At 42.4% G+C, this 20,492-nt stretch overlaps 1 protein-coding gene across 2 annotated transcripts in view; it reads right to left on the reverse strand.

The window, feature by feature from the left end:
- Window positions 1-17,594: 17,594 nt before the first annotated feature.
- ntng1a (netrin g1a) overlaps window positions 17,595-20,492 on the reverse strand; it is a 287,611-nt gene continuing 284,713 nt past the window's right edge. For both annotated transcript variants that reach the window (XM_065007088.1, XM_065007089.1), the window contains exon 9: window positions 17,595-19,498. In XM_065007088.1, coding sequence (XP_064863160.1) covers window positions 19,245-19,498 — 254 coding nt within the window. In that variant the 3' untranslated portion in view covers window positions 17,595-19,244. The remainder of the gene's footprint in view (window positions 19,499-20,492) is intronic.

Below are 20,492 nucleotides of genomic sequence, written 5' to 3' on the forward strand. Positions count from 1 at the left end.
CAGTTAAGATGTTTCAAATCATTTTAATTGCTGAAAATAGGCCACAGACTTCATGAATTGCTCATAAAATGACACAAAACGTCCAAAACATAGCTCTTTCCAAGCCCTGGAGCGTGCCCACACAACAAATTACCTAGCCAAGATGCTGGACCGGCAGCCATGGTTATCCACCATATCATATCATTCTCATCAAAGATCAGAGACACCGGCCAGCCAGCACCACGGAGAGCCAGCATCATGGAGAGCCAGCACCATGGAGAGCCAGCACCATGGAGAGCCAGCATCATGGAGAGCCAGCACCATGGAGAGCCAGCACAATGGAGAGCCAGCATCATGGAGAAAAAAATATAGTTATTATTTTCTATTCTATATAAAAAATCTTATTCTGACTGGTTGCCTGGTTGTGTGTTCGTAGAGATAGTCTGGACTGGAGCAACAATGCGGGTGGTGTGTTGTCCTTATTTACCCATATTAAAACTGTAGGGGCTGCCAATGACTGAGTTGTGAGAGGAGGGAGACAGACACACACACACATACTCTCTCTCTTCTGTTCTAGAGAGAAATACCCAGGAATGTTGCGCTAATGATGTTGCTGATGACCATCTCTGCCCTCATCTGTAGTTAACACGCAGCATGGCGTATTATCCTCCACAGCCCAGCTCACCCCATTACTTCTGTCTACCATTACATGATACATGCCGTACCTGAGCTACATCAAAGGGATCTTCCTGGACTTAGCCCCCAACCCACCTTTGAAGGTAAAATGCACACTAGTGAAATACTAATTCCCAATTCAAAGGGTTATTTTCCCCTTTCCCACTTCAGTTTTAAAGTGGTATGGCTTCAATTGAAAACAGCAATATATATGTGATCTGTGAAGTGCATCACTTTGCTTACCAAGGGACAATAGGTGAAACATAAACTGAATTGGGTTTGTGTTTTTCCCACATCTGTTCAGCTATAGTATGCAGGATAGGTAGAGGACAGGCCTATTCATAAGAACAGGAGTGCTTGTCTCAACGACAGCTTGTATCATTGTTGACATGTGAGTACAAAGAGAAACCAAGGACTTACATTTCTCCCCCGGTGGTTTACAATACGTCATGCTGAGAACGAAATACAGCATGTTTGTATCAACCCACCATTTGCACCAAGTTTATTGCCAAAGGCCCAATATCAATTGAGATCCAATGTTCCCTACTTTGTTCCTGCTTGACACTTGTTACCAGTCATTACAGACCCAGGAAGACCAACAAATGAGTTTATTTAGAAATCAACAAACACAAGGATATTGAATATGTTCTTGTAATTAGTTGAACTATTTACTACTGTACAATCTGTATGAATAGACATGCTGAATTAGCCAATTACTCTGAAATGAGGAACACATTGAGAGACAGTTTGACAGCTGTTTTTCACTAAACCCTGCGACGATGACCTTAACTGGAAGTCTACAGACACGACTCTTGACAAAATTAGATGTCTAGATGCCTCGAACCAAAGTAAGCGACATTTTAAACAAGTGTTTTAGGAACTATATGACTGTCAAAGTGTTCAAACAAACACTGCACTCCTCCTCACGACTGAGAATTGAAACTGCTTGACAGAAAGGAGAAACTCATCAGTTAAAACCTCTTAAACGTGAAGTTGACATATTTAGGGGACTTTATGAGAATGGTAGCCCCTAACCGCAAAAGCAGGGTGTCCGCAGAAAGCTGAGTGTTTTGGCTATTTATCTGTGCCTTAACATTTTTGGTGTGACTTACTACTATATATGGGCATACGGATGAGTAAGGGCAGGCCGAGCCGATGACCGCAAGATACCTACATTCTGGTTAGCGCTATGAAGCATAAACAAAATAAATAATTCACGCTGAAAGCCGGGACTCCACAGATCATGAGGATGTCTTATTTGTCTGCCTGTGACCTACTGTTATTGATCACCATTGATCACCATTTTTGACTCTCGGGGCGAGACATCGAATGTCCACCGAGTGACTATATATTTGCACATGAAAACAATGATGAAAACCCTTGGACATCCCCTGTATGTCTCCCGACACCACCACAATGTTTGAGAGAGGTTGGTGTTGTAGACGTTTCATTTTCATAGTGAACAATAGCTTTTAGGCATGTCCAGTGTGCAAAAACACTGCAATTACCACATTTGGACAGTTTGGAGAAGTTGAAAGGACACTTGAATGTACCCTGGACCATAACACCACCACAATGTTTGATTGAGGTTGATATGGTAGAAATAGTGTTTGTAGGCTGAGCAAATAGCATTTAGGGATTGCTAATATGTAATATGTAATCATTCACAGACATATGCCACTTTGGAGAGGTGTTAGGGACACTTGGAAACGCCCCGTGACCACACCTGAAACCACTGCCTATTTCTAGTTGTTAGGTCTATCAATCCCATTTTTTTCTGATATTGTTCACATGTTGTGGAAGCCATCTGATGTGTTCCCAGCTCTAATTCACTTATAGCTTGTCAATGAAAGATTACTGTCAAAATGTAAAAAATACAAAAAGAGGTTATTTTGTGTGTGCTTGATCTGGTGTATTCTGAACTATTAACTCCCATCGACCTCCGGATCATTTCCTCATAATCCTCGAGATGTCTTCTTTCCAAATAGACCACGTTGTGGCGTGTCAGAATCATGTATTTACACACGAATAGCAGTTTTGGGTATGTCTATGTAGGTGGAAAACTAAGAGGTTATTTAGAGAGACAAGATTGTTTCTGAAAGAGTCAAATGTCACGATACGGTACTTTGTCACCACATAATAAACTGCAACACAACAAACCGACTGACTGTCCAACAGATAGATAGCATAGGCCCTGCTCTGGTGTATCATCTGCTTACATTGTTTCAGGCCCAAGTTTGCTCAGTATATCGACGGTATTGGGTTGTTGACTCTCTGGTTGAGTACACATCTGGGCGACCTGATAAACAGGGCACAGGTACCCTGGCAACAGCAGAGCCCGAGAAACGGGCGTGTGGCAACAGCGGAACGTGGTCCGTATGTACTCAGGTTGACAGGGCTCCGTAGACATGGCTGGGTAAAGATGGAAGGAACAACAGAGGCCGCATGCACTAGTTTACCTCATTTACACAGCCAATGGAAACCATTGAAACGTTCTGGTTATTTTTTGTCACTTGTGAATCGTTTTATAATGCATTTAGTCAACCTTATCTTACTGTTGGATTAACTTGTAAAAACAATGTTCACCTTTATCACAATAATAACCTCTTTACTGCATTCTAGACTGTCTGTAATGTATTGCATGCCTTTTCTCATGTGCCTAAATGCCTTTATAACCTTATACAGCTATTCTGCACAATGACATGATTTCCCTTTGAAGGCACCAGTACAAGTCCACTGTGTGATCAACTGTGATCTTCATCTTAGTTGACCCTGCAGAAACACTGTGATATCCTCTTAGTTAACCCGGCAGCAACACTGTGATATCCTCTTAGTTAACCCTGCAGAAACACTGTGATATCCTCTTAGTTAACCCGGCAGCAACACTGTGATATCCTCTTAGTTAACCCTGCAGAAACACTGTGATATCCTCTTAGTTAACCCGGCAGCAACACTGTGATATCCTCTTAGTTAAGCCTGCAGAAACACTGTGATATCCTCTTAGTTAACCCGGCAGCAACACTGTGATATCCTCTTAGTTAACCCTGCAGAAACACTGTGATATCCTCTTAGGAGACCCTGCAGCAACACTGTGATATCCTCTTAGTTGACCCTTCAGCAACACTGTGATATCCTCTTAGTTAACCCTGCAGAAACACTGTGATATCCTCTTAGGAGACCCTGCAGCAACACTGTGATATCCTCTTAGTTGACCCTTCAGCAACACTGTGATATCCTCTTAGTTGACCCTACAGCAACACTGTGATATCCTCTTAGTTAAGCCTGCAGAAACACTGTGATCTTCATCTTAGTTGACCCTGCAGCAACACTGTGATATCCTCTTAGTTAAGCCTGCAGAAACACTGTGATATCCTCTTAGTTGACCCTGCAGCAACACTGTGATATCCTCTTAGTTGACCCTGCAGCAACACTGTGATATCCTCTTAGTTAACCCTGCAGCAACACTGTGATATCCTCTTAGTTGACCCTGCAGCAACACTGTGATATCCTCTTAGTTGACCCTGCAGCAACACTGTGATATCCTCTTAGTTGACCCTGCAGCAACACTGTGATACCCTCTTAGTTAAGCCTGCAGCAACACTGTGATATCCTCTTAGTTGACCCTGCAGCAACACTGTGATATCCTCTTAGTTAAGCCTGCAGAAACACAGTGATATCCTCTTAGTTGACCCTGCAGCAACACTGTGATATCCTCTTAGTTGACCCTGCAGCAACACTGTGATATCCTCTTAGTTAACCCTGCAGCAACACTGTGATATCCTCTTAGTTGACCCTGCAGTAACACTGTGATATCCTCTTAGTGAAGCCTGCAGAAACACTGTGGTATCCTCTTAGTTAACCCTGCAGAAACACTGTGATATCCTCTTAGGAGACCCTGCAGCAACACTGTGATATCCTCTTAGTTGACCCTTCAGCAACACTGTGATATCCTCTTAGTTGACCCTACAGCAACACTGTGATATCCTCTTAGTTAAGCCTGCAGAAACACTGTGATCTTCATCTTAGTTGACCCTGCAGCAACACTGTGATATCCTCTTAGTTAAGCCTGCAGAAACACTGTGATATCTTCTTAGTTAAGCCTGCAGCAACACTGTGATATCCTCTTAGTTAACCCTGCAGAAACACTGTGATATCCTCTTAGTTAAGCCTGCAGAAACACTGTGGTATCCTCTTAGTTAACCCTACAGCAACACTGTGATATCCTCTTAGGAGACCCTGCAGCAACACTGTGATATCCTCTTAGTTGACCCTGCAGCAACACTGTGATATCCTCTTAGTTAACCCTGCAGCAACACTGTGATATCCTCTTAGTTGACCCTGCAGCAACACTGTGATATCCTCTTAGTTGACCCTGCAGCAACACTGTGATATCCTCTTAGTTGACCCTGCAGCAACACTGTGATACCCTCTTAGTTAAGCCTGCAGCAACACTGTCATATCCTCTTAGTTGACCCTGCAGCAACACTGTGATATCCTCTTAGTTAAGCCTGCAGAAACACAGTGATATCCTCTTAGTTGACCCTGCAGCAACACTGTGATATCCTCTTAGTTGACCCTGCAGCAACACTGTGATATCCTCTTAGTTAACCCTGCAGCAACACTGTGATATCCTCTTAGTTGACCCTGCAGCAACACTGTGATATCCTCTTAGTTAACCCTGCAGTAACACTGTGATATCCTCTTAGTTAAGCCTGCAGAAACACTGTGGTATCCTCTTAGTTAACCCTGCAGAAACACTGTGATATCCTCTTAGGAGACCCTGCAGCAACACTGTGATATCCTCTTAGTTGACCCTTCAGCAACACTGTGATATCCTCTTAGTTGACCCTACAGCAACACTGTGATATCCTCTTAGTTAAGCCTGCAGAAACACTGTGATATCTTCTTAGTTAAGCCTGCAGCAACACTGTGATATCCTCTTAGTTAAGCCTGCAGAAACACTGTGATCTTCATCTTAGTTGACCCTGCAGCAACACTGTGATATCCTCTTAGTTAAGCCTGCAGAAACACTGTGATCTTCATCTTAGTTGACCCTGCAGCAACACTGTGATATCCTCTTAGTTAAGCCTGCAGAAACACTGTGATATCTTCTTAGTTAAGCCTGCAGCAACACTGTGATATCCTCTTAGTTAACCCTGCAGAAACACTGTGATATCCTCTTAGTTAAGCCTGCAGAAACACTGTGGTATCCTCTTAGTTAACCCTACAGCAACACTGTGATATCCTCTTAGGAGACCCTGCAGCAACACTGTGATATCCTCTTAGTTGACCCTGCAGCAACACTGTGATATCCTCTTAGTTAACCCTGCAGCAACACTGTGATATCCTCTTAGTTGACCCTGCAGCAACACTGTGATATCCTCTTAGTTGACCCTGCAGCAACACTGTGATATCCTCTTAGTTGACCCTGCAGCAACACTGTGATACCCTCTTAGTTAAGCCTGCAGCAACACTGTCATATCCTCTTAGTTGACCCTGCAGCAACACTGTGATATCCTCTTAGTTAAGCCTGCAGAAACACAGTGATATCCTCTTAGTTGACCCTGCAGCAACACTGTGATATCCTCTTAGTTGACCCTGCAGCAACACTGTGATATCCTCTTAGTTAACCCTGCAGCAACACTGTGATATCCTCTTAGTTGACCCTGCAGCAACACTGTGATATCCTCTTAGTTAACCCTGCAGTAACACTGTGATATCCTCTTAGTTAAGCCTGCAGAAACACTGTGGTATCCTCTTAGTTAACCCTGCAGAAACACTGTGATATCCTCTTAGGAGACCCTGCAGCAACACTGTGATATCCTCTTAGTTGACCCTTCAGCAACACTGTGATATCCTCTTAGTTGACCCTACAGCAACACTGTGATATCCTCTTAGTTAAGCCTGCAGAAACACTGTGATATCTTCTTAGTTAAGCCTGCAGCAACACTGTGATATCCTTTAGTTAAGCCTGCAGAAACACTGTGATCTTCATCTTAGTTGACCCTGCAGCAACACTGTGATATCCTCTTAGTTAAGCCTGCAGAAACACTGTGATCTTCATCTTAGTTGACCCTGCAGCAACACTGTGATATCCTCTTAGTTAAGCCTGCAGAAACACTGTGATATCTTCTTAGTTAAGCCTGCAGCAACACTGTGATATCCTCTTAGTTAACCCTGCAGAAACACTGTGATATCCTCTTAGTTAAGCCTGCAGAAACACTGTGGTATCCTCTTAGTTGACACTGCAGCAACACTGTGATATCCTCTTAGATGACCTTGCAGCAACACTAAGTGTCAGGTTAGCCTCCCTCATACGTGCCCACCTCACCCCACTGGCATAACCACGCAGATCACTAGGTGATGGCAAGACCAGATCATCAACACCCAAGGCATTGTGTTTAGTGCGTTTGGTTGGGGCCGCATTATTGGACGGGTTGCATCGGTATGGGGTCACGTGATTTAGGAGGGGGTGCGTTGGTATGATGGGTTCAGGGGTTCAGAGGCAAGGTGGGAAATCCAGGGGTGTATCTCCGACCTGTTTACAAGGTCAGGGGCTGCAGTGGTTAGGGGTGGCAGGTAGTGGTTAGAGCGTTGGGCCAGTAACTGAAAGGTTGCTAGATTGTATCCCCGAGCTGACAAGGTAAAAATCTGCCGTTCTGCCCCGGAACAAGGCAGTTCACCCTCTGTTCCTAGGCCGTCACTGTAAATAAGAATTTGTTCTTAACTGACTTTCCTAGTTAAATCAAAAAACAAGAAGCCATGTCACAGGGACTACATTCCTCAGACAGCTTGCTCCAGGGTAGCTAAATAGCACATTAGCATTTCCAGCAAATCCATTTAAACCACTGTCTCTGGCATTGGCAACAGGTGAACTTGATCTGTGTCTCAAACAATAGTCCTAAATAGCTTCCTATATCCTCCTTTGCTTAGTGGCCTTTTGACCATCAGCTGTAGAGTCGAAGATGGTACAGAATAGGAGTATTGAGACAATTTCCTTGTATTACTAAAAAGCTATTTGATAGGTGCTGAGCTCCAGTCAAAAGGGTGAGTCCCTTTACCTGAAACCCAGGCAAATGCTCTCCAGCGTTAAGGTGAGATTTCTCCCCCCCCCCCCCCCCCACATGCAACCTCACATCCCTTCAACACTGATGTGTGGCTGTGTAACAGGAACTGGCGTATCGGCTTCAGAATCAACAGCCCTGGTATGTGAGAATCACAGGCTTATGAAGAAGCCGGTCCTTTTCACGTGATGCCTACGGTACAACCAGCTGGAGCACTACACCGACAGTACAGACAGGAGCCACAGGAAGCTGTTCCAACCCTTCTACACAATCCTTCTACAAGCTGGAAGGAATAGTCAGTCTGGGATGTATAGGGAAAAAGACAATTTCAGGCAGGACGATCTACCTGTTAAGAAATGCCAGTATCAATTGAACTGTATTTTGTATGGGTTTACACACCTCCATATAGCCGGGTGGACAAAGTAAGCTAACGCAAGGTCATACTGGAGTGGTAATATTAGTGGAATAATATATTCATTGTCTACACTGGCAACGTGTTTAACAGAGGGGTTATGAATAGACAACAGGCACTTATCTATGGCCTTGGCCTTTTTCACTTCCTTTATGGCAACACCTTCTGAACATACACCTTGATGCATAATATTGACAAGATATCTGCTTAGTCAATTCACATAATGTAGACATTTTAGTTGTATTTTTATGTATGATAAGCACACCTATACCGTAATGACTGCAGAAGTGTTGCAGTCTGTCCAACTCTAACTAATAACGTGTGCTCCCAAAGACTGCAGGAGATGTCCAGGGACATTTCCCCTAAGAAATGCTTTATAGCACCGACCCATAATTCACCATGGTAAAAATGCTTGGCACGTAACACTTCATCACTGAACAAGACATATCGCCCTGGTAACATCACCACGGATATTCTCAGGTGTGCAGCTCTCTGAAGTCAGTCTGTAGCGTGTGAAAAATGGACTGGTGAAAACGTTCATTAGTCACCCAAGCGTTGAGATTACGCCATTAATGCTGAGGCACCCTAAAAGGAAGCAATGTGGGTCATGAAAGGAACCTTGTACAGTTCAGTATCATTTTCAATCTTACCATAATATTCATTGATTATTTCCCCATTTTAGCCATTTTGAGATAAACATATAATATTTCTCTCAACCTATACTTGGTAAAATGAAGGTGAAAGTAAACATATTAGATTTAATGTTACACACTGTATTAAGGCATCCTATATCTGCTAAAATAAAGGTAAGGGGCAACATTCAGGTAACTGCCATAATAAACGAAAAAATGTAATGTGTCTTAATAGGGCGTTGGGCCATAGGCACGCACACACACACACACACACACACACACACACACACACACACACACACACACACACACACACACACACACACACACACACACACACACACACACACACACACACACACACACACACACACACACACACACACACACACACACACACGCACACACACACACGCACACACGCATACACACGCGCACACGCACGCACACACACACACACGCACACACACACACACTCTCTTATTTTATCCGTGGTAGCCAACATAATGGGCAACTGGGCATTTTTATACATGACCCTAAGTATGATGAGATGTTAATTGCTTACAGTTTTTTGGTATCGCTTTGGTACAATTCTCACAATTTTTTTCACATTTTGTTATGTTATAGCCTTATTTTGTAATGTTATAGCCTTATTCTAAAATGGATTAAATAAAACAAAATCCCCATCAATCTACACACAATACTCCATAATGACAAAGCAAAAACTGTTTTTTCGAAAACTTTTCAAATTTATTACAAAAAAAACTAAGTACCTTATTTACATAAGTATTCAAACCCTTTGCTAAGAGACTCGAAATTGAGCTCAGGTGCATCCTTTTTCCATGGATCATCCTTGAGATGTTTCTACGACTTGAATAGAGTCCACCTGTGACAAATTCAAATGATTAATATGATTTGGAAAGGCTCACATAGTTGCCAGTGCATGTCAGAGAAAAAAAACAAGCCATGAGTTGGAAGGAATTGTCCGTAGAGCTCAGAGACAGGATTGTGTAGTGGCACAGATCTGGGGAAGGGTTCCAAAAAAATTTGCCAGCATTGAAGGTCCCCAAAAAGACAGTGGCCTCCATCATTCTTAAATGGAAGAAGTTTGAAACAACCAAGACTCTTCCTAGAGCTGGCCGCCCGACCAAACTGAGCAATCGGGGAGAAGGGCCTTGGTCAGTGACGTTACCAAGAACCCGATGGTCACTCTGACAGAACAGAACCAGTGTTCCTCTGTGGAGATGGGAGAACTTTCCAGAAGGACAACTATCTCTGCATCACTCCACCAACCAGGCCTTTATGGTAGAGTGGCCAAACGGAAGACACTCCTCAGTAAAAGGCACATGAAAGCCCACTTGGAGTTTGCCAAAAGGCCCCTAAAGACTCTCAGACCATGAGAAACAAGATCCTCTGGTCTGATGAAGCCAGGATTGAACTCTTTGGTCTGAATGCAAAGCGTCTGGAGGAATCCTGGCACCATCCCTACGGTGAAGCATGGCGGTGGCAGCATCATGCTGTGGGAATGTTTTTCAGCGGCAGAGACTGGGACTCTAGTCAGGATCGAGGGAAAGATGAATGAAGCAAAGTACAAAGAGATCCTTGATGAAAACCTGCTCCAGAGTTCTCAGGACCTCAGACAACCCTAAATACACAGCTAAGACAACACAGGAGTGGCTTCAGGACAAGTCTCTGAATGCCCTTGAGGGGCCCAGCCAGAATCCGGACTTGAACCCGATCTAATTTCTCTGGAGAGACCTGAAAATAGCTGTGCAGTGACGCTCCACATCCAACGTGACAGAGCTTGAGAGGATCTGCAGAGAAGAATGGGAGAAACTCCCCAAATATAGGTGTGTCAAGCTTGTAGCGTCATACCCAAGAAGACGGCTGTGATCGCTGTCAAAGGTGCTTCAACAAAGTACTGAGTAAAGGATCTGAATACTTATCAAAATGTGATAATTCAGTTTTTAGTTTTTATACATTTGCAAACATTTCTAAAAACCTGTTTTTGCTTTGTGATTATGGGGTATTGTGTGTAGATTGATGAGGGGGAAAAAATGTATACATTTTTGAGTAAGGCTGTAACATAACAAAATGTGGAACAAGTCAATACTGATAGCCACCGTGCTTCTACACCTGCATTGCTTGCTGTTTGGAGCTTTAGGCTGGGTTTCTGTACAGCACTTTGTGACATCAGCTGATGTAAGAAGGGCTTTATAAATACATGTAATATATTGATTTATTGATTGATTGAATACTTTCTGAATGCACTGTATGTGGTACAATTTTCACAACTTGGTACAAAACTCCAAACTGGTCACACTTGTAGCGCAGCAGTCTTACACTCAAAACCAGTCATTGTGCATTCATTTGGATTAGAAACATCTCTCACCACACAACCATTGATTCAGAATATGAGTTAATTGTGAAATGCATTGAGAACATTGGTATAATCACCAAAACACAACATACAGTAACTACCAGTTAATCCAACAGCAAAAAGAAAGTAATATGCTACAGTACTGTAAATTACAGTAGATTACACAGTTTTCACATTAGGCAATACACTTACATTACCCAACATATTTGAGAGAAAATCTATAATTTCCATAATATCTATCCAAGGTGTGATCAATGAAGACATCCTCTACAATCACTAATGCAAAAAAAAAAAAAAAACATGTTATGTTTCAGATATAATTGCAAATTAGATGTACTTTCTGTAATTAAATGTTAGAAATTAAATTAATGATAATAAAATATAACGTTAGGCACACATTCATTTGCACCAAGCCCGTCTTGAGCATTTGGCCATGAATTCTCATCCACATCAAACTGAATGTCCTCAATGTTCATGCACCGCGGAAAAAACCTTTTGGCATGGCGAATCCAAGCTTGACATTGGTCTGTAGTGATGTCGCCACATGTCTCATCCATGGCCAGAAGGAGGGTGGCACTCTCATGGGGAAGGCGATCATACACCTTCCACCTCCATGCTGAAAGAAAATCCTCAATAATGTTGAGGAAAGGGGAGTATGGTGGTAGGTACAGGGTCACAAATCGAGGATGGGCCCGAAACCATGCCTGAACCACCTCTGCAAGGTGGAACCTGATATTGTCCCGCACAATGACATAGGTGACCTCTTCACTTTGACAGGCCTGCTCAATTTCATTGAGGAACACAATGTGGTGTGCAGCATTGTAGGATCCAAGTAATGGCCTACGTCCTACCACACCATCTTCAGGCATACTGTAGCTGCTCACCAGGATATGTTTCACCACGTTGCCCAGGGACTTGGACGGTTGTACGTTGGCCGATGAGTTTTGGCCAGTTTGAAGCCTGTTTCATTAACAAAGACATACTTGTGATGGTTCACAGCAGCATCAAGCACCATCACCCTCTAAAAATATATTTTGGTTAGTTATTTTTACAGTATAGTTCCAATATGATATTGTGAAGTAACATGTGCATCAAATAGTAACAGTAATACAGTATAAAGTGCTGTACCTGAACATACTCTCATACTCATACTGTTCTCTCACGTCACCCCGCTCCTCCGCTCTCTCCACTGGCTTCCAGTTGAAGCTCGCATCCGCTACAAGACCATGGTGCTTGCCTACGGAGCTGTGAGGGGAACGGCACCTCAGTACCTCCAGGCTCTGATCAGGCCCTACACCCAAACAAGGGCACTGCGTTCATCCACCTCTGGCCTGCTCGCCTCCCTACCACTGAGGAAGTACAGTTCCCGCGCAGCCCAGTCAAAACTGTTCGCTGCTCTGGCCCCCCAATGGTGGAACAAACTCCCTCACGACGCCAGGACAGCGGAGTCAATCACCACCTTCCGGAGACACCTGAAACCCCACCTCTTTCAGGAATACCTAGGATAGGATAAAGTAATCTTTCTCACCCCCCTTAAAAGATTTAGATGCACTATTGTAAAGTGGCTGTTCCACTGGATGTCTTAAGGTGAACGCACCAATTTGTAAGTCGCTCTGGATAAGAGCGTCTGCTAAATGACTTAAATGTAAATGTAAATACTCGGCCCGCAGTTGTTTCACCCAGTCGCTGTTTCTCTCAAAAGGCACCAGGTAAATGTGTTTCATAGATACCTGGTGCCTCTTCAAAATGCGGCCGATTGTTGGTAGGCTGATGGATGCCACATTGGCAAAGGTGTCATCATTCTCCTCAATGGCCTGCTTTATTTCGGACAGCTGTGTGTTATTCCTGGTCCTCACCATTGCACCACTGTCCACTCCTGCTGGTCGGTAAGCACACGCCACGGCCATCATCATAGGGTCTTCTGTCAATTCTGAGGGTAGAACATAGTATACTGCCAATAGTTCATACTGTAACATGTTTTGTGAATTTACATGCATTACAATATGTAATTTACTGTAAATGTAATGGTTAAACATGACATATCCTGCAGACTTACCGTTTTTTGGGTCGAAACATTCTGATGATCGAATTGACAGTTGATCTTTTCATATTGGGGTGATCTGGCAGCCTCTGCCACGGTAAGGCCTCCAACGACGATGGCCCGGACTTGATTAGACACATCAGTTCCCTGCCGTCTGCCTCGCTCTCTCTGATGTCCACCTCTTTGACGGGGCCCATGCCAACCTCTTTGACCTTTTTGACAGGGCCCATGCCCACCTCTTTGACCTCTTTGATGGGGCCAGTGCCCACGTCTCTGACAAGCTCCTTGTCCACGAGTTCTTTGATTTCTTCCTCTCCCTTGCTGTCTATCTGCTCCATGTTGAAAGAAATGTCAAGTGTTCACACACCCCTTTTATATGGTGACCAATTGTGGTTACCACTATGTGAAATCAGTTTGCAAAAACAAATATTCATTATGTATGGTTATCATGTATCATATAATTTAATTTAGATGTTTATACTTTACAAACACACCATTTATTTATGTAATTCTCAAAATCCATATATAGTAGACAAACAAGTTTAAGATCTATAGGTTTACCAAACGGTTAAGTGATTAACCATTACGTTGAATTAAGGGATGATCTTACGTATTTAAACAAATAAGAAGAGAATCATATGAAAAGCATTATGAGTATTGCATTGTGAAAGGCAATTACTTTATATGAAAAGTAATTGTGAATTAAAAATGCGCTTAAAGTTTTGAAAAAAACAGCCTTTTTGATGATCTATTTTGAGTTTTGTTCAAAGAGTTGTGAAATATGACCATACACTTGTGAAAATAATACCAAAAATGAAGAAAAACAACCAAACTCAGGAACCACACATGTAAGCACCTGCTTTCAATATACTTTGTATCCCTGATTAACTCAAGTGTTTCCTTTATTTTGCCAGTTACCTGTATAATAAAAGTTACTGTAACACATTGCATTTATAACAATCTCTGACAATAGAGTTTGGTCGTTCTAAACAGGATTACAATTTAGTGACACCCACACCCTGGGTTCCATTACTAGACTGATAGCAGGTTTGAAAGCGTGGAGAGAGCTGGCGTTTGATAAGTAAAGACGCCTGCTCAGAAAGGAACACAAATCGATGGCTGCTGTCTCTGGCTGGATCTCTGCATTGATTATCACACAGAGAGAGAAGCATCCGGGCCATGCAGGGAAACAGTAACCAGGACCAAGGTCAATATTCACCCAAGCCAGCTACACCCAGCACACCTTACTGCAGGCTCAGGCCTATCCCAACCTTAACCCTTACCTTAACCACTCGGAATTAAGAGTTTTGTACTATTTTGCAATGTCTGCATTCATCAATTTAGCAAGAGGACAATATTTTGAATAATGTTGAAGTGTCATTTTATCGGTAACTACCAGCATCTCTAGTGCCCGAAATCTGGCGCTGTCGTCCTAAAACCTTGACCCACTCGGAATGAATGCCTAAACTTAACCGTCGAGTTGAGTTTCAGTTTCACTTATTTGTTGTTTGTTTGACTGACAGCTAACATAAGTCATTAAAATGGCCACACAGTGCATAATCTACAGACAGCACCACATACAGCCCCACAATGTTAGCTAGGCTACTTTTGTTCTTTATTGTTATTCACACATTTTTATTATGTGTTTTACCTTTATCTTTACTCTTCATTGTTGGAAAAATACCCATAAGTTTCACTGATAGCATTTCACTGATAGTCTACACCTGTTGTCTACGATGCATGTGACAAATAACATTTGATTGATTGATTGACAGTGCACAATAATACAGCCCCACAGTGCATATCTCTGTTGCTGCCGTTATGCACAGGGTCTGAATTCTCTTTGGTGCTTGAGTTGTGCAGACTACACCCAGGTCCAGTCTAGCCTATAGTACACAGACTCTCTTCTGTTTGTTTCCACTACAACCCATAGCTTTCTAATGGCATCTCTTGAGTCCTTTTGTCTTTCTGGTATTTTTGTTCAAGAGGCATCTTCTCTCTTTATTCCTCCTTGGTCTGTTTCCCTTGGTAGGGTCATTATTAAAGGAATGTTGGTAAACACAACAGAACAACACAACATGGATCGATATAACAAGTAAACAAGGATAATAGATAAGAATATGGTCCAAAAAAAAAAAAACTCTTCTCGCAATACATTCTGTTAGACTCCAGGGATCATCAACTAGATTCAGCCGTGGGACGATTATTTTCTTGAGTGGCTGGTCGGGGGGCCGGAACATAATTATAAATAATTTGTAGACTGCAAATTGACCGCAAGAAGCCCAAACAGATATCATATTTGACTAAAACATCACGTGTCTCTCTATCATGCGTGGGAATACTTGGGAACATATATAAAATAAAAAAAATCACTTGGAGATGATTTACTGGTGTTGGTACAGTCTTTTGTCCAATAATGAAAATGAAAATAATATAACAATAATAATACTTGGGGGCAAAAAAAAACACCCGCTGGCCATCTTTGGCCCGCGAACCACCAGTTGGGGAACCCTTCTTTACACATTAAAACTACTCTTAACAAAGTTTAGAGCGAAGTGAACCAGTGGTACAGTCGCTAGCTAGCCATTAGCATTGTTTGCTAACAGAGCTGGGTTGTGTTTAGTGATTCTGTGTGTTTAGGTCAGTGAGCAGATAGATTGCAGAACAGCAATCTAGTCGTTCAGTCTTTTCCCTGAATGACTATAGTCTATTTTAATTATCCACACAGAATGCACGCTGACACCTGAATGTATATTTAAAATTAGTCCCACTGTAGGGGACCTTGACAAAACCATGACTTTGACTGGTTTCATCAACACGTTTCTGGGGTGTAAATGTTGGAGAGGGCGAGGCAGTAACATCCTGGAGCTTCTTACATTATTGTTGTAATGGGGCCTGTCACTCTTATATTTCCTCATCAACAAAGTCCAATGCCAGGAAACTACTCTTTCAAAGATAATAGGAGTAAAGCTGATAGAGTTGATTATTCCATCGGAGGAAAGAGGCATACTAGTGTGTAATCTCTGCCACCATATGTTACCTGTGAGGGTTGAGAGGGCCAGCAGGTTTGGTATTCAACCTAATCCTGGGATTTGAATACAATTTGGGGGCTCCGTCAGGATTGCAACAGGGACCTTCACAGAAATTAAAATGAATCATTGAGCTTGCTGTAACTCGGCCAAACTACATTGTGCTTTTTTTCAACCGATAGTCGCTCCTGAGAAACATAATGAGTAAAAAATGGCCTTTACCAAATGTGATTTAAAGACCTGCCTAGGCAACTGACTTTGTGTTTTATAAAGATATAGCACACCATTGAAAACACATGGCTGTTCGAATAGTATGTCTTCATCAGTGAGTAGGCTGCAAAGTGGCAGTTATGGTCGGCCAAGGTGTAAAATGCGAAGATGGCATAAATACAGTAGTTATTGCCCCAATAAACACACAGTATTATAAGCAGCTATTGTCTGGGGGTTTTCCATAACAAGGATCCAGGGAGAGTTGAATATATGTTATTGTCATCTCTTCCAACACTTTTTGGATGAAGTTCCACTAGAGATCCTGACATTTAGAAAGCAATACTCATTCAAACAACCTGTTTCTTTATGTACAGTGCCATTGTGATTGGACAGGTACATTATCCTCACAGCATACACACTGATGGAACCACAGGGAGAACACATCATAGGACACCAGGTAAGCCCTCCAACTAAACAAACAATGCTAAAGGTAAAACTTCAAGTAACCCAAACTTTTAGAGAAACTAAGAAAGAAAGAGATCCTCAGCAGGAGGTGAGGTTTGGATTTTCCAGGTTATGGATGAACTGTCTAGTATCTGACAAGACCCACTTTATAAACTTTGAACACAGGCTCTCAGGTAGTCGTCGATAGCTGTTAATATTTAATTCACCCTCCCTCCCCCACAATGCATTTCACTGAAACAAATCTTTACCGGATTGAATTCAAGATAAATAGCATTCAAATTTCACTGGGGCTTATAGCATTCTCCATTATTAGCCTTTCCCAAGGTATTTAAAGGTCTTCGCATCAGTTTATCTTTGTGCTTGGAAAAACTGTTTGTGTCCTTAAAGTACATACACATTTTTAAAATGATTATTGCAGCTTGTTCACTGTTGAATTTTCAACTGAGGAACAAGCAATGATCAACACAGTTGTCGCAACTTATTTCTTAAACTTTTATTCACTTAAATTTGTCCAGTGTTAAAGCGACAAGAAAACATTTAGAATGTCCTTTTGTGGGATCTTATTACACTATAGTATTCTTTAGATGTTAACCGATATTCTTTGATGCCAGCACGTTGCAAATACTGAGGAAACTCAAACTGTGCAACCAAAAGAGAAAAATAAACCAGTGAAAGAAAATAAATAACAAAAACAAAAGCTGAACAAGTCCAAAACATTTCTTCTGCTTTTTAATTTTCATCTGGAGTAGATACAGTAACAAGTTGCATTTTAACACGGTTCGGCAAATAGTACAAAATAATTATTACATGTATTTTTTGCTCTGTCAAGAAAATAAATTGTAAATACACTGATGATTCTCTAAGCACTTTGTCAGCTCAAGTGAACACTAAGCTCTTTGACCAAGGTCTCAGGTAATGCAGATGTCTACAGGTCAAATAAGTACACAGGTAGTCTGGCTATCTTTTGGAGAGGGAGGATATGGGGCTATTACACATGTGCATCACTAACACCGGACAAAAAAAATCTTTCAACCGACAAGGGTTACAGAGTAACGTTCACAAAAGCACAGGTCAGTGGACAGAGGGGCTGGGTGGGACTGATGGGAGGGGACAGGTGAGAAATATAGGGAGAGAGATATAGAGAAGGATGGAGTGGGAGACAGACAGAGAGAGAGAGAGAGAGAGAGAGAGAGAGAGAGAAAGAGAGAGAGAGAGAGAGGGAGATAGAATAGAGAAAGAGGGAGAAAGAATAGAAAAGGAAAAAGAGAGAGCGAGAGACAATTTTATTTATTTAACTAGGCAAGTCAGTTAAGAACAGATTCTTATTTACAATGACGGCCTACACCGGCCAAACCCAGATGACGCTGGGCCAATTGTGCGCCACCCTTTGGGACTCCCAATCACGGCCTGTTGTGATACAGCCTGGTGTCTGTAGTGATGCCTCTAGCGCTAAGATGCAGTGCTGTAGACTGCTGCGCCACTCGGGAGCCCAACAGAAAGAGAGCGAGACAGAGAGAAAGAGAGAGGGCGACAGAGAGATGAGAATAAGAGAGAGAGAAAGCAAGAGAGAGAGAGAGACAGACAGACTGAGAGAGAGAGGTGGGCAAGATTTTTGATCTCCTTATATCCACAATGCACAGACAGCAAAGACTGCTTACATTTCCTTTTTTATTTTCCCTCTGCCTCAATTTCTCTATTTAGGTTTTATTTTTCAAACAGCCTGTCTGTCCACCCTTCAGCAGCGGTAGGGACAGTTCTATGGAGTTCTTCGTCAGTCAGTCAGTCAGTTCAGCCCAGAAGCAGTTCAGTCCAGCCAGCACCAAACCCCAAAGCACCCTAAGACAGGGGCAGCTAGCAGCTGCTGGCCTTGCTAGCTAGAGCTTGCTGTCGCTTATTGGTCGCAGCTGCCGTTGCCGTGGCAATAAGAGAGGAAGTGAACAAAGTGTCTGTCATCTCCAGTCCCTCCTTTTGACAGTTAGGGGGAAAAGTCTCTGGTATGGCTTAGGTCACTGGTGTCTGTTGTTTGACTTGTTTGACGTTTTATGAAGCAAATGCTCAAGTTAAACTCTTTTTAAATATCTGGTATTTATTTTTCTTTATTGATATTTCATTTTTTTAAACTCTCATTTCTATATATACTTTTATTTTTTTACTCAAATTAAAGTTTTGCTTTCATTCTGGCACATTCCCTTATAGACAGCGTGTGTCCTTGCTGTGTCTGGTGGACAGCTAGTACAGTACAGTATAGTAGACTAAGCTCATGGTCGTTGTAGTTCTGGTTGTTGTTGTTGTAGAGAAGTTGGTAATTGGGTAGTTTGCTCCAACAGTTCAGTGTAGACCGTGTAGGCCTCTGGTTCTCAGAGCAGGGCGGGCCTGTAGGAGGCCTCTCTGAGCAGCGTTGAGCCCAGCAGGAGCAGCAGCAAGGTGGAGAGTGATGTAGACGAGAGGGCGGCTTGGCCCGAGTCAGGCCCACCACAGCCCCCCAGCTCCGACTCACAGCGGGGCTTCTCACACAGCAGGCCCGTGAATGCTGCGGTACACTGGCACCGTAGGTTGTTCAGACACACACCGCCGTTCTGGCAGCGCAGGAGCTCGTTGTCACACACTCGGGCTGAGAGAGAGATGGAGAGATATGTGAGACACATACACACACCTGGAGCAGAGTACTGTGCACTGCTCACTACCCCCGGCTGTTATGTTGATTTACAAATCGTACTGTTATCTGAGCTGATCTCCACTCTAGTGAGCGCAATAAGAAAGGGATAGTCAACGAGGGGCTATGTGTTCTTTGAAAAATAATGAACGACGTGGAAGGTGTGTTCCATGAAGCGCTAGCAGAGTGGAACTGACCTTTCACAGAGTATTGTTATTTTCCAGAGAACGCATAGAGCCCCAAGTTGACTATCCCTTTCATACCATGGCTATAATTTAACACATTTGCCGCTAGAAATGTTTTCATTTGCAGGTAAAAATGTGTTCAACATCCACTGAAGTAGCTAGCAAGTTCGCTTAGCATTAAGTTGAATTATGCATTATAGCTACTTTGCAGATCAATCATGACTTTGACAGTAACGCATCACATGCAGCACAACCAGTGCAGTAATAAAAAAGAACATTAATGAATGTCAGTAATTTATACTGGTTAGTAAAAAACAACAACAAAAACAAAATCTCACTGATGTGTAATTTTAGTCAAAAAAGAAAAAAAGAACATAACATCAATTTCAAACCATCCGATTCCCACAATATTGACGACAGGATAAGAATGGTAGAAGAAGACTATAATCTCATTATTACAAAACATTTTTGACCAGACATTTATTCTGACCATGCTGTTGTGGCACAGTTGTCACACTGCCAGCTAGTTGCATTGCAGTAAGGTAACAGTTTCATTCCCAACATGATTTTGTCAAATATGTTCTACAGTTCATGTCAACTCCTGTTGTAGTGAATACAACTGGTTGTTGTGTTGGTCAAAATGAAGGGCTGGTCTTTCAGCACTATCTATGAAAAAATTCTTGCATGAATAATTTTCTTCTTCCAATTTCAAAACAGCTAACTGCATTCTATAATAGATAGAGAACCTAAAATAAACTAAAAGTATT

This window comes from Oncorhynchus nerka, linkage group LG22 (assembly GCF_034236695.1).
Source record: "Oncorhynchus nerka isolate Pitt River linkage group LG22, Oner_Uvic_2.0, whole genome shotgun sequence".
In the NCBI taxonomy this organism is placed as follows: Eukaryota; Metazoa; Chordata; class Actinopteri; order Salmoniformes; family Salmonidae; genus Oncorhynchus; species Oncorhynchus nerka.